This window comes from Salvelinus alpinus, chromosome 14, assembly GCF_045679555.1.
Source record: "Salvelinus alpinus chromosome 14, SLU_Salpinus.1, whole genome shotgun sequence".
NCBI lineage: Eukaryota > Metazoa > Chordata > Actinopteri > Salmoniformes > Salmonidae > Salvelinus > Salvelinus alpinus.
Genome location: NC_092099.1, coordinates 29,576,998 through 29,600,924, shown reverse-complemented (window position 1 = coordinate 29,600,924; position 23,927 = coordinate 29,576,998). Strand labels below are relative to the sequence as shown.

Sequence of the window (23,927 nt, the reverse complement as noted above, 5' to 3'; positions counted from 1 at the left end):
AAAACTATCGGCCTATATCGAATCTTCCATTCCTCTTAAAAATTTTAGAAAAAGCTGTTGCGCAGCAACTCACTGCCTTCCTGAAGACAAACAATGTATACAAAATGCTTCAGTCTGGTTTTAGACCCCATCATAGCACTGAGACTGCACTTGTGAAGGTGGTAAATGACCTTTTAATGGCGTCAGACCGAGGCTCTGCATCTGTCCTCGTGCTACTAGACCTTAGTGCTGCCTTTGACACCATCGATCACCACATTCTTTTGGAGAGACTGGAAACCCAAATTGGCCTACACGGACAAGTTCTGGCCTGGTTTAGATCTTATCTGTTGGAAAGATATCAGTTTGTCTCTGTGAATGGTTTGTCCTCTGACAAATCAACTGTACATTTCGGTGTTCCTCAAGGTTCCGTTTTAGGACTATTGTTTTCACTATATATTTTACCTCTTGGGGATGTTATTCGAAAACATAATGTTAACTTTCACTGCTATGCGGATGACACACAGCTGTACATTTCAATGAAACATGGTGAAGCCCCAAAATTGCCCTCGCTAGAAGCCTGTGTTTCAGACATAAGGAAGTGGATGGCTGAAAACGTTCTACTTTTAAACTCGGACAAAACAGAGATGCTTGTTCTAGGTCCCAAGAAACAAAGAGATCTTCTGTTAAATCTGACAATTAATCTTGATGGTTGTAAAGTCGTCTCAAATAAAACTGTGAAGGACCTCGGCGTTACTCTTGACCCTGATCTCTCTTTTGACGAACATATCAAGACTGTTTCAAGGACAGCTTTTTTCCATCTACGTAACATTGCAAAAATCAGAAATTTTCTGTCCAAAAATGATGCAGAAAAATTAATCCATGCATTTGTTACTTCTAGGTTAGACTACTGCAATGCTCTACTTTCCGGCTACCCGGATAAAGCACTAAATAAACTTCAGTTAGTGCTAAATACGGCTGCTAGAATCCTGACTAGAACCAAGAAATTTGATCATATTACTCCAGTGCTAGCTTCCCTACACTGGCTTCCTGTTAAGACAAGGGCTGATTTCAAGGTTTTACTGTTAACCTATAAAGCGTTACATGGGCTTGCTCCTACCTATCTTTCCGAGTTGGTCCTGCCGTACATACCTACACGTACGCTACGGTCACAAGACGCAGGCCTCCTAATTGTCCCTAGAATTTCTAAGCAAACAGCTGGAGGCAGGGCTTTCTCCTATAGATCTCCATTTTTATGGAACGGTCTGCCTACCCATGTGAGAGACGCAGACTCGGTCTCAACCTTTAAGTCTTTACTGAAGACTCATCTCTTCAGTAGGTCATATGATTGAGTGTAGTCTGGCCCAGGAGTGTGAAGGTGAACGAAAACCTGCTGCTTTCAACTCTTAATGATCGGCTATGAAAAGCCAACTGACATTTATTCCTGATTATTATTTGACCATGCTTGTCACTTATGAACATTTTGGCCATGTTCTGTTATAATCTCCACCCGGCACAGCCAGAAGAGGACTGGCCACCCCTCATAGCCTGGTTCCTCTCTAGGTTTCTTCCTAGGTTTTGGCCTTTCTAGGGAGTTTTTCCTAGCCACCGTGCTTCTACACCTGCATTGCTTGCTGTTTGGGGTTTTAGGCTGGGTTTCTGTACAGCACTTCGAGATATTAGCTGATGTACGAAGGGCTATATAAAATAAACTTGATTTGATTTAGAATGGTCCAAACACACCAAGACAGTCGTGAAGAGGGCACGACAAAGCCACCCCAGTCATAGACTGTTCTCTCTACTACCACATGGCAAGCGGTACCGGAGCGCCAAGTCTAGGACCAAAAGGCTTCTTAACAGCTTTTACCCCCACGCCATAAGACTCCTGAAAAGGTAATCAAATGGCTACCAGCACTATTTGCATTGTGTCCCCCCCAACCCGTCTTTTTACGCTGCTGCTACTCTCTGTTTATCATATATGCATAGTCACTTTAACTATACATTAATGTACATACTACCTCAATTAGCCTGACTAACCGGTGCCTGTATATAGCCTCGCTAATGTATATAGCCTTGCTACTGTTATTTTTCACTGTCTTTTTACTGTTGTTTTTTATTTCTTTACTTACTGTTCAACTCAAACCTATTTTTTACTTAAAAATTGCACTGTTGGTAAGTAAGCATTTCACTGTAAGTTCTACACCTGTTGTATTCAGCGCACGTGACAAATAAACTTTGATTTGATTACAGGCTCAAAACAGCCAGAAACAAAGTGCTTTCTTCTGAAACTCGTCAGTGTATTCTTGTTCTGAGAAATGAAGGCTATTCCATGCAAGAAATTGCCAAGAAACTGAAGATCTCGTACAATGCTGTGTACTACTTCCTTCACAGAACAGGGCAAACTGGCTCTAACCAGAATAGAAAGAGTGTGAGGCCCCGGTGCAGAACTGAGCAAGAGGACAAGTACGTTAGAGTGTCTAGTTTGAGAAACAGACGCCTCACAAGTCCTCAACTAGCAGCTTCATTAAATAGTACCCACAAAACACCAGTCTCAATGTCAACAGTCTGAATGTTTCCTCTTCAAGGAATACCTAGGATAAAGCAATCCTTCTGCCCCCCCCCCCCCCCCCTTAAAAGATTTAGATGCACTATTGTAAAGTGGCTGTTCCACTGGATGTCATTAGGTGAATGCACCAATTTGTAAGTCGCTCTGGATAAGAGCGTCTGCTAAATGACTTAAATGTAAATGTAAATGTAAACAGTGAAGAGGCGACTCTGGGATGCTGGCCTTCTAGGCAGGGTTCCTCTGTCCAGTGGAACAGAGGAACACATCCTTTACACATCTCAATCTTTTCTTTTTAATTGTCAGTCTGAGAGATGGCTTTTTCTTTGCACCTCTGCCTAGAAGGCCAGCATCCCGGAGTCGCCTCTTCACTGTTGACGTTGAGACTGGTGTTTTGTGGGTACTATTTAATGAAGCTGCCAGTTGATGACTTGTAAGTTGACCTATTCTGTGCAAGAAATAAATATTCCAAAACATAGTCTAGGACAGTTGTGGGATGGGATAGAGCCCAAATTAATACAACCACTAGCATCAAAAAAACTTTTTTAAGCAACGAGGCTGACAACAGATCTGAATGTTTAGCTTAAAATGTTGATAAACTATTAGGCTATTTCTTCACATTATAAGCGCAGCAATGCGCACATGGCAGTAGGCTATAAGCGTGAATGTTCCATTAGCGGGAAAACACCATTCTTAAGTGACCACAAATGTGATTTATGCATGTAAAGCTTTTATTGGGGCGGCAGGTAGTCTAGTGGTTAGAGCGTTGGAATAGTAACCGAAAAGTTGCAAGATCCAATCCCTGAATTAACAAGGTAACAATATGTCGTTCTGCCCCTGAACAAGGCAGTTAACCCACTGTTCCTAGGCCGTCATTGAAAATAAGAATTTGTTCTTAACTGACTTGCCTAGTTAAATAAAGGTGAAATAAAAAATAAAAATAAATTATAATGTGCATTTTTATGGTGAAAATCTGTATGCCAGTGCGGCTCTACACCAGTTGTAAAGCAGATTAATGTGCTTAATTTTAAGAAGTTATTTTGCCACTTTAGTTGTGATACAAACCTTATCAAAACATATAGGCCTATGGGCTAGGCTACATGAGTTGTGCAACTATGATTTGAAACAGTCGCAAAATGAGTGTCTTACTGCACACAAGCTGGGCATCATTCACAAATGATAGGCTAATATTGTCACCCATCAGACAATTCTTGATTTAATCTTGTCTTTACATATACTAAATAATCGATGAAATTTGTTTTGATTTAGAATGGACCATTATCATGCACCTGTATCGAAACAGGGTCAGGACAAAAATAAAAATCTATGCACTTAAATAGTGAATGAGAATGGAGGACGCTTTTCCCGTGATTCATTTTCATGCCAGCCAGGTAGGCTATACTCCTGTAGTAAAGATCAGCAATGTGCTTAATACTAGGAAAGTTGACACATAAATTAATAAATAAATACAGTAGGCCTAGCCTATAGAAAACTGATGGGATCCTCTTTTTAATACAGGTGTTGTGTTTTTGCTATCGTTAAATTGAAGACTTATAGTTTTTATCAAAGATTCCTGTAATTAGGGATTACGCGATCACTTGAGTAATAACGTAACTAATTAACTATGAATTCGAGGGCACCAGGGAAAGTTATTAGATTACAAAGTTATAATTTCCCAATATAACCTTTCAGATATTTTCATATCTGATCAATAGTCTTCTAATTACTTATTTATTTACTTTACCTCACGTTAGTCTCATTCCAAACGTCGTAAATTGTTGATTATCTGCACGAACCCAGTCTTCACTATGAGTCATCCATACATCAATTGTCTTAAATCATTTATTTATTACTAACTAATTAATTCACAGAAATGCATAAACAAACAAACAAACTTAAAATAGTTACATGAAATGATGGGAGAAATATGCCCTAGTGGGCTGAACCGGCATAGCGGCTTGTTAGACAAAGGGAAAGTTGCGTTCGACTAAGAATTCACTACAGAGTTCACAATTATAACAATTGACATGCTAATCCTTACACATGAACGCTCACTCATTCGGGAACAATTGCAATCAATATATATATAGTTATGCTCGGTGTGTGTCGTCTTGATCGTTGGAGAGAAGTTCGTTTCTGTTGGAGTTCCTTCTGTCTCGGTTATTGTGGATAGTTCAGTGACATTCGTTATAGAATGGATGTTTCGGCGGTTGTCTTTCTTCGCGTTCAATGATACCGAATTCCTAGCTGCAGACTAGTAGTCAATATCAAAACTTGTTCTTATTAGTCTAAGAGTTTAACCACGTGGTATGGTTAAAGATTCAGCAATGGTAACCTTCGTTCTCCCCATGGAGGATAAACATGGTCTAATGGTAATTTCTCAGAGTCGACTTTTATTCAGATAGCAGGAAGGGGCTGTCCTTGGATGTCTGACCCAACTGGCTCAGGGGCGGGTCCTCGGGTTTAGTTCAAATCAAAAAGGGATTTGTATTTTTCTTAATTAAACAGTCCAAAATCATATTACACAATTATACAAACAGTATCATACTCACTCATTCATTTTATACAACAAACAGATGTAAACCTCATATCTGAGGTTATTATATAAACAGCGGTATGGTAATGTAGTCCCACAGTCTCTCATGAGTTTCCCACGTGGTGGCCAATGGGCATGTTAACTTCTTATGGCTGCAGGGTCAGTATTGAGTAACTTGGAAAAATGTGCCCATTACAAACGGCCTCGTACTCAAATCTTGCTCGTACAATATGCATATTATTATTACTATTGGATAGAAAACACTCTCTAGTTTCTAAAACCGTTTGAATTTTTTCTCTGAGTGAAACAGAACTCCTTCTGCAGCCCACTTGCATCTCACAGGAAGTGAGATTTCTGAAATCGAGGTCTCTGTTCAAAGGCTTGCCTATAAATGGGCATGATACGTATTGGTATACATACACGTCATACACCTTCCCCTAGATGTCAAGAGGAAGTGAGAGAAGAAATGAATGGATTATCTTGGTCTGAAGTGGAATAAATCCTCTTGGAATGACTGGTCCGCCATTTCCTGTATTTTCGAAAGCGCGAAGTTGAACCTGGAATCGCCTTCTGGAAAGCCGTCGTTATAGGCGAATACTATCTCCGGCTTTGATTTTATTTGATACATGTTACAATATCATCGTAAAGTATGTTTTTTCAATATAGTTTTATTAGATTATTGAAATTTATTTGGGACGTTAGGCGTGTTGCGTTGTCTGCTTTTGTTCAGGATGGAGAGCTTAGCACCACTTGGCCAGTGTGCTTGCTAATTCAAGAGGGAAAGAGGTCGTTCTAAACCCAAACAAAGACGGTTCTGGACAAAGGACCCCTTGTACAACATTCTGATGGAAGATCAGCAAAAGTAGGACCCATTTTGGGATGTTATTTCATATATCTGTCGAACTGTGCTATCGCTACCGGTTGCATTGAATCAATGTTGTTGTGTGTTAGCTATTGTAGTAAGCTAATATAACGCTATATTGTGTTTTCGCTGTAAAACATTTTAAAAATCGGACATGTTGGCTGGATTCACAAGATGTTTATCTTTCAAATGCTGTATTGGACTTGTTAATGTGTGAAAGTTAAATATTTCTAAAAAATATATTTAGAATTTCGCGCCCTGCACTTGAGCTGGATGTTGTCATAAGTGTACCGGCACCGCCCCGCAGCCTGAAGAAGTTAATAGCTGGACTCTCCACCGATCTTTTATACTTTTGCAGGAACATGAAATATGTTCGTACCTCAAGTTCTGTGAGGTGGGAGAAAATTCCTTTGTCCTGAAAGTTTACCCTCTGTCTAATACTGTTGGGCCATGAGGAGATTCTCAGGAATTTACGACGTCTCTCTGTGACCACAGCATTGGTTGAAGGGGCAGGGAAAGGCAGGGAGAGGGGGATGGGGTTTGCAATACCCAAGCAGGCGACGTCATGACACAGGCCATCACTGTTTTCTCACGCAATTGTTTCGAAATGTTTCGCAACATGAGCTCTCATGAAGTGTTTGATTAGATTTTAAATTACAATTGCATTGATGTCTGAGTGATTAGAGGGACAATAGTGCTGAGTACCAGGCAGTTAGCAAGTTCGGTAGACTACTAATGACCATCAGCAGCATCAGAGCTGGGAGAAGCCTAACTACCGTGACTAAACGGTCACATGGAATTTGACTGCCATCATGACTCGTGACCGCCGTTGTGCCAGTAATACGGTCACCATAACAGCCCTAATCATGACAATCTTTAGTTTTTAAACCTTCCTGTAGAAAAAGATGAGGCCATACGTCTGATACTAACACACGCAGTGAAATATAAGTGAGCATCTTGCTCAACTTTGGTATACATACATGCTACATCACATAATTGTCCCTAATATAACAATTCAAGTATAAGCAGCCAGTAAAGCAACCATCATGAATTGTGTATGTGTGCCTGCATGTGTGTGTGTATTTAGATTTTTTCTCTCTCAGGTGTTCTTACTGGAGGTGACATGCACATATTGAGAGCCAGTTGCTCGTCCGTAAGGATTGGAGGCCTCACAAGTGTAGAGGCCATTCAACTCAGAGCTGAGGCTGATGAGGTGCAGTGTGTCTCCCTCTGCTCTCACTGCAGACTGAGGCCATGGCTGTCCCACTCTGGGGGAGAGAGAGAGAGAGAGAGAGAGTGTGAGGAGAAGGGCTGACCCTGCTGAAAAAGACAGCAGACAAGCATAGGCTGATGAGCAGCCTTCGTTGTGTTTTAGCTAGTAAAACGCCTTTGTTTTCGCTGGTGACATTTACATTTTAGCCATTTAGCAGATGCTCTCATCCAGAGCAAGTTAGTGTATTCAACCTAAAATAGCTAGGTGGGACAATCACATAACACAGTCATAGTAAGCAAATTTTTCCTCAATAAAGTAGCTATCAGTAAACACAGAGCTAGTAAGGGGGGAAAAGAAAGTGCGAGTGTTAGTTCACCAAACACATTTTTTGGAGTTAATGGGAGGTGGGGTGGGGGTGCTGTGGGATTATTTAGAATACACTTTGAAGAGGTAGGGCTTCAGATGTTTTTGGAAGATGGGCTTCAGAGGGAAGCTGGTTCCATCACTGGGGTGCCATGACAGAGAAGAGCTTGGACTGGGATGAACGGCAGCTGCCCTCCTGTAGGGGTGGGAGGGCCAAAAGAACAGGATGTGGAAGAACAGAGTAGTATGGTTGGGGTGTAGGGTTTGAGCATAGCCTGAAGGTAGGGAGGGGCAGTTCCTGTTGCTGCTCCATAGACAAGTACCATGGTCTTGTAGTGGATTCGAGCTTAGACTGGAAGCCAGTGGAGTGTGCGGAGGAGCGGGTTGAACACCAGGTGGGTTGCAGCCTTCTGGATAAGTTGCAGGGGTTTGATGGCACAAGCAGGGAGGCCAGCCAACAGCGAGTTGCTGTAGTCCAGGCGGGCGATGACAAGTGCCTGGATTAGGACCTGCGCCGCTTCCTGTATGAGGTAAAGTCATACTCTACGGATGTTGTAGAGCATGAACCTGCAGGTGCGAGTCACTGCTTTGATATTTGCAGAGAACGATGTTGTGTTTGTGTTCTCCAGGTTCATGCCAATGTTCTTTGCACTCTGGGAGGGGGACACAAGTGGAGTTGTCAATCGTGATGGAGAGGTCTTGGAGCGGGCAGGCCTTCCCCTGGAGGAAGATCAGCTCCGTCTTGTCGAGGTGGTGGGACAAAATTCCAAGCTGAGATATCTGCCAAATGCGTGTCGCCACCTGGGTGTCAGAAGGGGAAGGGAAAAAGTATGTCAGCCGCATAGCAATGACAGGAGAGACCATGTTAGGATATGGAGCTGAGTGATTTGGTGTATAGAGAGAAGAGGGCCTAGAACCGAGCTCTGGGGGACACTAGTAGTGAGAGTATGTGGTGCAGACACAGATCATCTCTATGCCACCTGGTATAAGCGGCCTGGCAGGTAGGATGCAATCCAAATGTACGCAGAGCCCTAGACACCCAGCCCTGAGAGGGTGTCAAAGGCAGTCGAAAGATCTATGAGGATGTTCTCATCCTGAACGGGAGCTGCCCTCCTGTAGGGGTGGGAGGGCCAAAAGAACAGGATGTGGAAGAACAGAGTAGTATGGTTGGGGTGTAGGGTTTGAGCATAGCCTGAAGGTAGGGAGGGGCAGTTCCTGAGGAGAGAGTCAGCTTTGGCAGTGCGGAGAGCCTCCGTGACACAGAGAAGAGCCGTTTCTGTTTAGTGACCAGTATTGAATCCCTTATTTTCTTTTTACCCCTTTTCTCCCAAATTTCATGATATCCAATTGGTAGTTACAGTCTTGTCTCATCGCTGCAACTCTCCCGTACGGACTCGGGAGAGGCGAAGGTCGAGAGCTGTACGTCCTCCGAAACACAACCCAACCAAGCCGCACTGCTTCTTAACAATGCCCACTTAACCCGGAAGCCAGCCGCACCAATGTGTTGGAGGAAACACAGTACATCTGGCGACCAATTTAGCGTGCACAACGCCCGGCCCGCCACAGGAGTCGCTAGTGCGAGATGGGACAAGGACATCCCTGCCGGCCAAACCCTCCCCTAAACTGGACGGTGCACCATCCCATTTGTCTTACGGTCACGGCCGACTGCGACAGAGCCTGGACTCAAACCCAGAATTTGTAGTGGCACAGCTAGTGCCTTAGACCACTGCGCCACTCGGGAGGCGGAGTATTGAATCCTGACTGGTTATGGTCAAGAAGATTGTTCTGAGAGAGATAGCGAGAGAGTTGGTAAGAGACATCGTGCTCAAGTTTTGGAAAGAAAATAACGGGGATTGAGGAGGGGGCAAGGGATTGGTTTCTTGAGGAGGGTAGTGACTTGGGACATATTGAATTCAGAAGGGACGCAGCTAGTGGTCAGGAATGGGAGAAGGTGTCCAGAGATGGTCTGGAGAAGGTAGGAGATGGGGTCGAGCGGGCAGGTTGTCAGGCGGCTGTACCTCATTAGTCGCAGGATTTCCTCTGGAGAGAGAGGGGAGAAAGAGGTCAAGGGTATTTTTATGTGAGTGGGACCAGTGGACTCAATAGGCTGAGTGAATGAGGAACGGATGTCGTCAACTTTCTTTTCAAAGTGGTTTTAAAAGTTGTTGATAAAGTCGTCCGCAGAGGGGGTGGAGGAATAAGAGGTTTGAAATTGAGAGTGATAGAAAGTGGCTTAAGCAGTGAAAAGGTAGAGAGGAGTGCAAGGATGATCGGTCCCATGGAAATGTAGTTTTCTTCCATTTCCGCACAGCTGCCAACAGCCCTGTTCTGTAAGCTCACAATGAGTCCCTCAGCCACGGAGCAGGAGTGGAGGGCCGAGCCAGCCGGGAGGAAAGGGGACAGTGTGAGTCAATAGGATGCGGAATGGGAGGAGAGTAGGGTCCAATAGGCAGAATCAGGGGACAGGAGGGAGAATGATTTAGCAGAAGGGAGAGATGATAGGATAGAAGATGAGAGAGAGAGCGAAGATTGCGTTTGGCGCATGACCAGCCTTGGTAGTGTTTTTACTGGTGACCAGCCTTGGTTGTGTTTTCAATACGGGTCAGCAGTGTACCAGTATATACTGGTCATCTGCAAAAACCAGCATCAAGTCACATTACTCTGGCTTGCAAAGTGATGTCTAATTCCTATTGGAATCCAGTCTGAGTGGCAATATCGAATAATTAACTTCTATTCACCCACAATATGCATTCAGAATGGAATATACGGAATATATGGCATTATTTAGGATGCTTAAGACAGAAGCTTATACTATAATAAATAAATCTAAATATTTGAACAACAGTGCAGTGTGGTTAGAACAATTTTCAAAATAGTGTGCCTTCAAGGGGATTCGACCTCATACAACCCTGAATGTTCCATAGTACCCTACTCTACCTGCTAAACTACCGGTCAGGTGAAACTACATGTACAAAATCCTTACAATATTTGTAAGTTAGGTGTCCAGTAGAGGTAGGTGTTTGAAAGCAGCTTGGAATCGATGAAAGCACTGGAACTATTGTGAAAATCAGTGGGATCTTGCATTTTGAAAAAGCACGTGATCAAACTAAGCTTTGGACGTCATTGGCGTACTTGTGATAAAGTGATACGCATCTGCACACTGCTTCGAAGTTAGCTGCTTAGCGATTTCGGCACATGCATCAGAGCTTCGGTATCAAACCTAACATCACTACATAGAACCCTTTGTTTTGTACCTGTAGGTAGGGGAACACTTTTGAACTCCATTTAGAACCCTCTCATGAAGAACCCTCTGGTTTCAGGTAGAACGAATGACAGGTTCTACAGTTATACTTATAGGATACTTCAGATGTGCTAATGGCACACACTTAAATATTACCTGTAATTGGACAGAAAGTTACAAGCTACTGAGTTGCAGTAAAAATATTGTATTTTTACAGTTGAAATCAGGTGTTATTTTTTAAAATTACTTGTTTACCTTACATTCACTGTAGTTTGAAATGTTGATGGGGGCAATGTGCTGGCATGGGCTCATTTTCATATTTCGGGGCAACAAATCTGTTCCATTTGTGCCAACCGTTAGTGGAAGTGTTGTACCAAATTAAGTGGTTTTATAGCTTTGTTGATAAAGGTTGAGCATCTCATATGTCCACTCCCAGTTCTACAATCTTTGCAAGCTCTTGTGACAATCAAGAGCTGCACTGTTAAGAGGTTACTATGCATTTCCTGTAACTTAATGACAGTTGGTCACTAGGAAGTTCATGCTTAAAACCCTTTCCAGCCAGAGTGTTCTAATTTCGGAATAAAGTTTGATTGTTTAAAGCCTTAAGAACACTACTGTCCAATCACAGATTTTATTTCTGAAAACTGCCATTTACACTTGACAATGAAAAGTCACTGAGCAAATCCTCCATTAGCCTAACTGCCCCAGTAGGTGATAACTGATCCACCAGGTTTCCATTTTGAAGCTGAGGTAAGAAAGTTGTCAAATTGGTTATGAAAATGTTTTTATCAATAATGTCACTTGAAAGACTAAATCATTTTGTTAAAAAGGTCTGTATTTGCAGCGCTGAATAATGTTAGTTGCAATGCTGCTTGAAGAGGCAACAGGTAGCGACAGCTATTGCTCTAGCTAACTATCTATCCTCTCCCTCTGTTTCTGAATGAATGTGTGGCCATTTCTTTCTAGCTGGCAAAATAAGCAAGTTATGTACTGCCATATGTCGATAGCATAGTTGAGTTTGTCACTGGTTTTGGCTAGTAAATATCCTAAACCTAGCCAGTTAGACAATGATAGCTGAAAGCTAACAGCGGGGAGAGGGAAGGCGAGGAGAGAATTCACATTCTGTCATCTGCTGCTGGCTTGCTAATGTTCACACACATTTTTTTTCTCCACATGTAATTGATGAAATGTTATTCTATAAAATATTGTAATTGTGTCAATATGTTGTGAATACTGTAGAAAAAAATCTCTGAATATAGCTAGCTACCATGTAAAAGATGTCTAGCTATGCTCCAACTTCAGTCCATCAGGTTTTCTGATATGGTTTTTCTACTATTGTACTGTTATTGTACTTAGGTAGTTCGCTAGCTAGATGACTAAAATGACTACATCCTAATTTAGTTAGATAGGATGTCATATTTTGTGTTTGTTCCACTATCACTGTCCATGTTCAGCCGATGACTTATCCATCATGATCACCCACCACACATCCATGTGAAGGATGAACCTATCTAGACAAGTGTGAAATTGTTTGCTGTAAATCATTCTGGTTAGTCAACAGCCCTTTAGTGACACAAAAAGTTTTTTATAGTAATGTGTTATGGATTTATGAAACAAGGAAACTAATTACAGTATACAGTATAATGTTATATATTTTGTAGAGGTAGAGATGGATAGAGAAAAAGGCGGGTACGCTTGCCTACTGCAGTCCCTAGGAGGCGGCCGCTGACAGCTCTGATGAGGTCAGGCTCATAGCAGATTAGAATGTTGAGGAAGAGGACCATGAAGGCTTTTATTATTTATTATTATTTTATTATTACAGTGCCTTCAGAAAGTGTTCATACCGCTTGATTTATTCCACATTTGTTGTGTTACAGACCGAATTCAAAATAGATTAAATCTTTTTTTTCACCTATCTACATACCCCCATAACGACAAAGTGAAAACATGTTTGGGGAATTTTTTGCACATTTATTGAAAAGGAAACAGAGAAATCTCAGTCAATACTTTGTAGAAGCACATTTGGCAAGGACTACAGCTGTGATTCTTTCTGGGCAAGTCTCTAAGACCTTTCCACACCTGGATTGTGCAACATTTGCCCATTATTCTTCAAGGTCTGTCAAATTGGTTGTTGATCATTGCTACACAACCATGTTCAGGTCTTGCCATAGATTGAAAGTAGATTTTATGTCAAAACTAACTCGGCCACTCAGGAATATTTACAATCTTCTTGGTAATAAACTCCAGTGTAGATTTAGCCTTGTGTTTAAGCTTATTATCCTGCTGAAAGGGGAATTCATATCCTAGTATCTGGTGGAAAGCAAATTGAACCAGGTCTTCCTCTAGAATTTTGCCTGTGCTAAGCTCCATTCCGTTATTTTTTTTATTCAGTAAGCCCATTGTGTTATGACTGGTCGTAGATTTAGAGTAAGTCCCGAACAGGGTGGTCCCTGCGGAGGGTAAATCCTAGAAGGGTAAGTCCCAAACAGAACGGTCCCTGCGGAGGGTAGGTCCTTGGAAGGGTAAGTCCCAAACAGGGTGGTCCTGCTGAGGGTAAATCCAGAGTGGGGTTGACTCCCTGCTAGACCCGTAAGGCGGGGGGGTGAAAGCCCAGCCGTAGTGGCCGTGTGGCCGTAGTGTGTGTGTGTCTATGGATAAATTGGCATGCTTGTGTACTAGTACGGTAGGTTGTAGAGTAGTAGTCCATGTAGAAGTACAAAAGGAAGGATGTGCATACGGTGGAGAACAGGAGATTTCTGAAAAATGAAACATTGTACATGGTCAGTGAGTGGGAATGTGGATGGCGATAGAAGTTTGCCTATAAGTTCTGGAGGAGACCCTCCATGGATGGAAAAGCGATAGAATATTGGATTAAAAAAAAGAAGTGATGTGTGTATTATCATTATCAATAAGGAGAGAGGTTGGTTTATGCCCTATTGGGGTGGGGAACCGTAACAGATTATGTGGAAATAGGAAGACAACTGTGAATACTTTTGGTTGTGTGTGTTGTCAACAACAGTGATAGTAGAGGCGTGACACTGGTATAAGACAATAAGTCTCCTGTATTCTCCAGTAGTAAATTAGCAGACGCTTCAGTATGGTTTTTAATACAAGGCATTAGGTCCCGTGACCAAATAATTAGGCACCCACAGTACCAGTCAAAAGTTTGGACATACCTACTCATTCAACAGGTTATTTATTTGTACTATTTTCTACATTGTAGAATAGCAGTGAAGACATCACAACTATGAAATAACACATATGGAATCATGTAGCAAACAAAAAAAGTGTTAAACCAATCAAAATATATATTTGATTTTTCAAAGTAGCCACCCTTTGCCTTGATGACAGCTTTGCACACTCTTGGTATTCTCTCAACCAGCTTCACCTGGAATGCTTATCCAACAGTCTTGAAGTAGTTCCCACATATGCTGACCACTTGTTGGCTGCTTTTCCTTTACTCTGCAGTCCAACTCATCCGAAACCATCTCAATTGGGTTGAGGTCAGGTGATTGTGGAGCCAGGTCATCGGATGCAGGACTCCATCACTCTCATTCTTGGTCAAATAGCCTTTACCCAGCCTGGAGGTGTGTTGGGTCATTGTCCTGTTGAAAAACAAATGATAGTCCCACTAAGCCCAAACCAGATGGGATGGCGTTTCGCCGCAGAATGCTGTGGTAGCCATGCAGGTTAAGTGTGCCTTGAATTCTAAATAAATCACTGACAGTGTCACCAGCAAAACACACCTACACCATCACACCTTCTCCTCCATGCTTCACGGTGGGAACCACACATGGAGAGATCATCCGTTCACCTACTCTACGTCTCACAAAGACAGGGTGGTTGGAACCAAATATCTCAAATTTGAACTCATCAGACCAAAGGACAGATTTCCACCGGTCTAATGTCCATTGCTTGTGTTTCTGCGCCCAAGCAAGTTCTCTTCTTCTTATTAGTGTCCTTTAGTAGTGGTTTCTTTGCAGCAATTTGACCATGAAGGCCTGATTCACGCAGTCTCCTCTGAACAGTTGATGTTGAGATCTGTCTGTTACTTGAACACTGAAGAATTTATTTGGTTTGCAATTTCTGGGGCTGGTAACTCTAATGAACTTATCCTCTTCAGGAGAGGTAACTATTGGTCATCCTTTCCTGTGGCGGTCCCCATGAGAGCCAGTTTCATCACAGCGCTTGATGTTTTTTTCAACTGCACTTGAAGCAACTTTCAAAGTTCTTGAAACTTTCCGTATTGACTGACCTTCACATCTTAAAGTAATGATGGACTGTCATTGAGAGTGGAATCTAATTCCTCTCACTGTGCAGTGCAGGTAGTCGCTGTTACCCATATCCCAGGTACCAGTAATGGATTCAAGAGAAAGAACATTTAAATCAAGCTGAGAGTGGACATACATTCGGCAGTGAAAAGCCACTGAACCTTGTCACCAATGCGGCAAATTTGGCGAGAGACTTTATGGTGGTGCCTGAGCCCTCTGCACTGACTCATTCCGGGGTAAGTGCGGCTGTGCAGACATTTTCTTCACTGACTAGTGAGAAACAGCAAGCACTCCTGAAAACGGCCGGAGTTGGGAGTAACGCATAGCGGAATTTGGCCGTCGTCAAATTGGCAAAATTTACAACAGAAAGTAATTAGATTAGCAGGGTAATGGGCAGAATAGAAAGTTATACAACTACTACCCATGAGGGGTCCTCTAGAGAAATTACAGTGGAGTTAATATTGTGAGTAATTGTTTGTAGAGTTAAGGAAACAATTGTAATTGTTGAGATTAAAAAAGTAATTGTGTCAAGCGCCAGCATTGGGTTTACCAAACCTAAAATAAAATTGTTAATGAGCAGGAAGTTCATTGTAGTTACGCAAAATCATGGGAGAAAAGAGAGACCAGTAATGAATTGTAGTGACTCGGTGGCCAGAGGAATGCAGTCGTGTCTAAGGGCAGTACCAGCGACAGAAATGGTTTCGCATAACACCGCTTCGATTATAATGTCTCAAAAAGTGAATTTGTATGTTTCACACGCTGTAGCAACTATATATGAATATGCATAGCTTAATGCATTACTAATACTTGTTATATTTTGTGTTTTCTTGTTAATTTCAAGACTTTTGCTATCACTCCCTTAGGATCCCAAAGGAGGAAGAGAAAGTCACAAGCTCCAGCTGAAATTCATTATCAGTTGTACAACAGGAAGGGTAATGGCAGATAGGGGGGTGGGGGTAAGAGTGTGTATAGTGTGATTATAAGTTTGAGACCAGGGCCTTAAGCCATGGAAGAAGATTACATAGTCAGAGGCCATAAGTCTTGGAGGTGTAAACATACAAATCAATTGAGAATATTAATCATGTTTTCTCTTCTGTTCATTTATAAGTAATTTCAAAGTTTATATAATTTTGAACAGTATGGAGCTACTATTCAAAAAAGAGGGACTGTTGTATTCTAGCTTGAAATATACTTATTCATGTTATCATACTAAAACTTATTGATTACTTTACATGTATATGTTGGGGTCAATGAATAACAACTTAAATATGTCCATACTCAAAAACAGCAGCTCTTTGCTGTATTCGTTGAGTCTCTCTCTAGTCATGGGTTTAAAAGTTTTGAAATCTCACATGATCAATTTTGCTGTGCGTTCGAGGCTTCTTTTTATAGTCTAAGGCGTGAGGAAACTGCAGACATGGTGATCTGAATGGCCAGCGCTTGATTTGCTCTCTGGACTTGCTTGGTAGGCAGAGTTTTACCTTCAAACATATGAAATAGTTCAAAATGGGAACACTTTGCCTTCTCAACGCTAGGGCCACTAAATCAAATGCACTTACAACCAACAGCATGAAATGAAAAAATTAATATTGAATTGCAAGAGTGTGCAAAGCTGTCACCAAGGCAAAGGGTGGCTACTTTGAAGAACCTCAAATCTAAAATATATTTTGATTTGTTTAACACTTTTTTGGTTACTACACAATTCCATATGTGTTATTTCATAGTTTTGATGTCTTCACTATTATTCTACAATGCAGAACATAGTAAAAATAAAGAAAAACCCTGGAATGAGTATGTGTCCAAACTTTTGACTGTTACTGTATGTACAGTATATATGCATATACACATACAAAAAAAATATATGGGGGATTGAAAATTATATTGATGGAAGCTACAATTTAACTTCAATATTAAAGCTGATCTACACCCCCACACCATTTATTGATTATTATTATTATTATTTTTAAAGATACAGGCGTCCTTCCTAACTTCGTTGCCGGAGAGTAAGGACACCGCTCAGGGATTTCATCATGAGGCCAACTTTACAACAGTTACATAGCTTAATGTCTGTGATAGGAGATGGATCAACAACATTGTAGTTACTCCACAATACAAACCTAATTGACAGAGTGAAAAGAAGGAAGTCTATACAGAATACAAATATTCCAAAACATGCATCCTGTTTGCAATAAGGCACTAAAGTAATACCTAAAAAAATGTGGCAAAGCAATTCACTTTTTGTCCTGAATACAAAGTGTTATGTTTGGGGCAAATCCTATACAACACATTACTGAGTACCACTCTCCATATTTTTAAGCAGAGTTGTGGCTGCATCATGTTATGAGTATGCTTGTAATCGTTAAGGACTGGATAAAAAAGAAACCGAATGGAGCTAAGCACAGGCTAAATCCTAGAGGAAAACCTGGTTCAGTCTGCTTTCCACCAAACACTGGGAGATTAATTAATCTTTCAGCAGCACAATTACCTCAAACACAAGGCCAAATCCACACTAGAGTTACTTACCAAGAAGACAGTGAATGTCACTGAGTGGCCAAGTTACAGTTTTGACTTAAATCTACTTGAAAATCTATGGCCAGATGTGAAAATAGTTGTCTAGCAATGATAAATAACCAATTTGAGAGCTTAAACAATTTGTAAAACAATAAAATGGGCAAATGCTGCATGATCCAGGAGTGAAATGCTCTTAGATACTTAACCCAGAAACACTCACAGCTTTAATTACTGCCGAAGGTGATTCTAACATGTATTGACTCAGGGGTGGAAAAACTTAAATAAGATATTTATGCATTTCATTTTCAATAAATTTGATAATAATACATGTTTTCACTTTATCATTATGGGGTATTGTGTGCAGAAGAACATAAATCAATTTAATCCATTTTGAAATCATGCTGTAACAACAAAATGTGGAATAAGTCAAGGCTTCTGAATACCTTCTAAAGGCACTGTAGGTGTGTGAAAGCATAGGCTACCTGGTCCAGGTGTAGATGGCTTTTGGGTTGCTGTCTGCTACACATAGGAACACTGTGGCTGGGGAGGCCTCACTAAGAGTAATGTTCACTGTCTGAGGTGGATCTATGGAGAGGGAGAGAGAGGCATGAGTGTCTGTTATACAAATTGATGGAAAGTGGTGTTGGTGGAAAAAACATACAACATTACAAAATCCATGTACACAAACAAGTGTGCACAAACAAGTGTGATTTAAAATTGGCAACACACACATTTCTTTCCACAGGGCCGTGGGGTGAGACAGGGATGCCTTATTTACAGTTGGAAGTCGGAAATTTACATACACCTTAGACAAATACATTTAAACTAAATTTTTCACAATTCCTGACATTTAATCCTAGTAAAAATTCCCTGTCTTAGGTCAGTTAGGATCACCACTTTATTTTAAGAATGTGAAATGTCAGAATAATAGTAGAGAGAATGTTTTATTTCATCACATTTCCAGTGGGTCAGAAGTTTTCATACACTCAATTAGTATTTGGTAGCATTGCCTTTAAATTGTTTAACTTGGGTCAAACGTTTCAGGTAGCCTTCCACAAGCATCCCACAATAAGTTGGGTGAATTTTGGCTCATTCCTCCTGACAGAGCTGGTGTAACTGAGTCAGATTTGTAGGCCTCCTTGCGCGCACACACTTTTTCAGTTGTGCACACATATTTTCTATAGGATTGAGGTCAAGGCTTTGTGATGGCCACTCCAATACCTTGACTTTGTAGTCCTTAAGCCATTTTTCCACAACTTTGGAAGTATGCTTGGGGTCATTGTCCATTTGGAAGACCCATTTGCGACCAAGCTTTAACTTCCTGACTGATCTCTTGAGATGTTGCTTCAATATATCCACATAATTTTCCATCCTCATGAAGCCATCTATTTTGTTAAATGCACCAGTCCCTCCTGCATCAAAGCACCCCCACAACATGATGCTGCCACCCCTGTGCTTCATGGTTGGGATGGTGTTCTTCGGCTTGCAAGCCTCCCCCTTTATCTTACCAACATTACGATGGTCATTATGGCCAAACAGTTCTATTTTTGTTTCATCAGACTAGAAGACATTTCTCCAAAAAGTACCATCTTCGGCCCCATGTGCAGTTGCAAACCGGAGTCTGGCTTTTTAATGGCTTCTTCCTTGCCGAGCGGCCTTTCAGGTTATGTCGATATAGGACGCGTTATACTGTGGATATAAATACTTTTGTACCCGTTTCCTCCAGCATCTTCACAAGGTCATTTGCTGTTGTTCTGGGATTGATTTGCACTTTCCGCACCAAAGTACGTTCCTCTCTAGGTGACAGAACACATCTCCTTCCTGAGCGGTATGACGGCTGCGTGGTCCCATGGTGTTTATACTTGCATACTATTGTTTGTACAGATGAACGTGGTACCTTCAGGCATTTGGAAATTGCTCCCAAGGATGATCCAGACAGATTTCTTTTGATTTCCCCATGATGTCAAGCAAAGAGGCACTGAGTTTGAAGGTAGGCCTTGAAATACATCCACAGGTACACCTCCAATTGACTCAAATGATGTCAATTAGCCTATCAGAAGCTTCTAAAGCATAATATAATTTTCTGGAATTTCCCAAGCTGATTAAAGGCACAGCCACCTTAGAGTATGTAAACTTCTGACCCACTGGAATTGTGATACAGTGAATTATAAGTGAAATAATCTGTCTGTAAACAATTGTTGGAAAAATTACTTGTGTCATGCACAAAGTAGATGTCCTAACCGACTTGCCAAAACTATACATTGGTAAGAAGAAATGTGTGGAGTGGTTGAAAAACAAGTTAATGACTCCAACCTAAGTGTATGTAAACTTCCGATTTCAACTGTACATAAGTATTCAGACCCTTTGCTATGAGACTCGAAATTGAGCTCAGGAGCATCCTGGTTCCATTGATCATCCTTGAGATGTTTCTACAACTTGATTGGAGTCCACCTGTGGTAAATCCAATTGATCGGACATGATTTGTTAAGGCCCATACCTGTCTATATAAGGTCCCACAGTTGACAGTGCATGGCAGAGCAAAGACCAAGCCATGAGGTCGAAGGAATTGTCCGTAGAGCTCCGAGACAGGACTGTGTCGAGGCACAGATCTGGGGAGGGGCAAAAAAAAAAGCCTGCTGTATCGAAGGTCTGCAAGAACACAGTGGTCTCCATCATTCTTAAATGGAAGAAATTTGAAACCACCAAGACTCTTCCTAGAGCTGGCCGCCCAGCCAAACTGAGCAATCGGGGGAGAAGGGCCTTGGTCAGGGAGGTGATCAAGAACCCGATGGTCACTCTTACAGAGCTCTAGAGTTCCTCTGTGGAGATGGGAGAACCTTCCAGAAGGACAACCATCAGCACTCTACCAATCAGGACTTTATGGTAGAGTGGTCAAGCGGAAGCCACTCATCAGTAAAAGGCACATGACAGCCCACTTGGAGTTTGCCAAAAGGCACCTAAAGGACTCTCAGACCATGAGAAACAAGATTCTCTGGTCTGAAGAAACCAAGATTGAACTCTTTGGCCTGAATGTCAAGCCTCACGTCTGGAGGAACCTTGCACCATCCCTACGGTTAAGCATGGTGGTGGCAGCATTATGATGGGGGGATGACTAGTCAGGATCGAGGGAAAGATGAAGGGAGCAAAGTACAGAGGGATCCTTGATGAAAACCTGCTCCAGAGCGCTCGGGACCTCAGATTGGGGCGGAGGTTCGCCTTCCTACAGGACAACGACCCTAAGCAAACAGCCAAAACAACGCAGGAGTGGCTTCGGGACAAGTCTCTAAATGTCCTTGAGTGGCCAAGCCAGAGCCCGGACTTGAACCCGATCGAACATCTCTGGAGACACCTGAAAATAGCTGTGCAGCGACGCTCCCCATCCAACCTGACAGCGCTTGAGAGGGTCTGCAGAGAAGAATGGGAGTAACTCCAAAATACATGTGTGCTAAGGTTGTATCATAATATCCAAGAATACTTAAAAGGCTGTAATCATTACCAAAAGTACTTCAACAAAGTACTGAGTAAAGGATCTGAATACTTAAGTAAATGTGATATTTCATTATTTTTGTAAATTTTCAAACATTTCAAAAAACCTGTTTTTCCTTTTTCATTATGGGGTATTGTGTATAGATCGATTAGGGGGAAAATGTATACATTTTAGAATAAGGCTGTAACGTAACAAAATGTGGAAAAAGTAATAGGGTCTGAATACTTTCCGAATGCACTGCGTATATCAAGGAATTGGTGAGGGCACTAGAACAGTCTGCAGCACCCGGGCTCACCCTACTAGAATCTGAAGTTAAATGTCTACTGTTTGCTGATGATCTGGTGCTTTTGTCCACAACCAAGGATGGCCTAGAGCATCACCTAGATGTTCTGCACAGATTCTGTCAGACCTGGGCCCTGACAGTAAATCTTAGTAAGACAAAAATAATGTTCCAGTTGCCAGGACCACAAATACAGACACCACAATCTAGACACTGTTGACCTAGAGCACCTAAAAAAAACTATACATACCTCGGCCTAAACATTAGCGCCACAAGTAACTTCCAGAAAGCTGTGAACGATCTGAGAGACAAGGCAAGAAGGGCCATCTATGCCATCAAAAGGAAAATAAAATTCGACATCCCAATTAGGATCTGGCTAAAAATACTTGAATCAGTTGTAGAACCCATTGCCCTTCATGGTTGTGAGATCTGGGGTCCGCTCACCAACCAAGAATTCACAAAATGGGACAAACACCAAATTGAGAATCTGCATGCAGAATTCTGCAAAAATATCCTCAGCGTACAACGTAAAACACCAAATAATGCCTGCAGAGCAGAATTAGGCCGATATCCGCTAAATATCAAAATCCAGAAAAGCCTTTAAATTCTACAACTACCTAAAAGGAAGCGATTCCCAAACCTTCCATAACAAAGCCATCACCTACAGAGAGATGAAGCTGGAGAAGAGTCCCCTAAGCAAGCTGGTCATGAGGCTCGGTTCACAAACACAAACAGACCCCACAGAGCCCCAAGAAAGCAACACAATTAAACCCAATCAAATCATGAGAAATCTTTTAGTTAACTACTTGACACATTGGAAAGAATTAACAAAATAACAGAGCAAACTAGAATGCTATTTGGCCCTAAACAAGGAGTACACAGTGACAGAATACCTGACCACTTTGACTGACCCAAAATTAGGGAAAGCCTTGACTATGTACAGACTCAGTGAGCATAGCCTTGCTATTGAAAACGGCAGCCGTAGGCAGACCTGACTCTCAAGAGAAGACAGGCTATGCACACACTGCCCACAAAAAGAGGTGGAAACTGAGTTGCACTTCCTAACCTCCTGCCAAATGTGGTCAGGGCAGAAGCCGCAGAACAGGCTCCATGGTTAGAGTAGAGGCCTACTACACACACACACACACACACACACACACACACACACACACACACACACACACACACACACACACACACACACACACACACGTTAGAGGTGCTACTAGGCCCACAGCCAGTGAAGGCAGAGAGTTCATACTTACAGTTGATGTTGATTGTGTAGGCCAGGGTCCTCTCTGTTGCCAGGGCAGACTGGTTGACCACACACTGAACCTGCTGCTGATTGGCTGCTTTGGTTGGCACCCCGAGCAGGTGGCTGACTACCGTGGTGGTGCCGTTGGCGTGCTGGGTGGAGTTGGTCACCGTCCTCACCAAACTGTCGAATGCATCCGTGTTCCACCTCACTTCTGCCTGTGGCTTGGCACCAGCAGCCAAACAGGATGCCAAGAAAACCTCATTCTCTCCAACGACAGGAGGGACATCGACTGTAACACTCATCACTGGAGGTACTATGACCAGCAAACAAACAAATAGATAACAGAAAATATGAACTAGTCACTAATTGTAAATTTCAGTGAAAAAACAAACACACAGCCAGTCATGTGAAACGTTTTCAAATGCTCATGTTGCAATAAGCATCATTAGTATCTACACATTTACTGTACAGCAAATCCGGTTTCAGCTCACCCTCTGGTGTGAGGTACCGGCACCTGAGGTATTACGTTTCACAGGGTGGTGAAAGTGCAAGGTGATGAGCTTGATGTTGCTTTCTAATAAATAGCAAGGATCTTATTCTGGTGACATGATAATCGATGCTTGTCTGCCTTTTGACAAATACAAATATTCCCGCTCTTATCCATAATAATCTCATCATGCACACTAGACATCCCTCACAATATCTGCGAGCTAGAGCGCAAATGATAAGAACAGAGTAGGTACATTTTAACACAACAGTTTTCTGACAAAACTATCAGTAGAGTTGAAAATGCGATGGAAACAAATGTAACTTTTGATGTTTATTCGATACATTAAAATTTAAGCGAAAAAGTACATTTTGTGTGCACTGTCATCATCATGCACTGATTTTTATCTGCAACATGCCAATTTGGTGGAAACACACCACTGGTGGGAAAATGTGAATATTTTATGGGGATTCTAAAATATTCACATAAACTGTCGCCAATTGGATGGAAACCTAACTACAGAGACACAAAAAGCATGTTTAATTTCCACAGAGAAGTACAAAACACTAAACTGGTAACACATTCTTCTTCTGAGAAATAAAGGCTATTCAGTGCAAGAAATTGCCAAGAAACTGAAGATCTCGTACAACGCTGTGTACTACTCCCTTCACAGAACAGCGCAAACTGGCTCTAACCAGAATAGAAAGAGGAGTGGGGCCTGAGCAAGAGGACAAGTATTCTGCACCGGGGCCTCCCACTCCTCTTTCTATTCTGGTTAGCTTCTGATAGGCTAATTGACATAATTTGAGTCAATTGGAGGTGTACCTGTGGATGTATTTCAAGGCCTACCTTCAAACTCAGTGCCTCTTTGCTTGACAT

General features: G+C 41.9%; 1 protein-coding gene across 5 annotated transcripts in view; it reads right to left on the bottom strand.

Moving 5' to 3' along the window:
* LOC139538726 (nectin-3-like) overlaps positions 1-23,927 on the bottom strand; it is a 43,462-nt gene that overhangs the window by 5,751 nt on the left and 13,784 nt on the right. For 2 of the 5 annotated variants that reach the window (XM_071341110.1, XM_071341111.1), the window contains 3 exons: positions 22,569-22,874; positions 18,019-18,121; positions 7,051-7,205 (listed from right to left, as the gene is read on the bottom strand). In XM_071341110.1, the coding sequence (XP_071197211.1) occupies positions 7,051-7,205; positions 18,019-18,121; positions 22,569-22,874 (564 nt within the window). Of the gene's footprint in view, positions 1-7,050; positions 7,206-12,462; positions 13,511-13,842; positions 14,360-18,018; positions 18,122-22,568; positions 22,875-23,927 lie in introns of those variants that run through there. The other 3 variants (XM_071341112.1, XM_071341113.1, XR_011667791.1) reach the window with 3 other exon arrangements.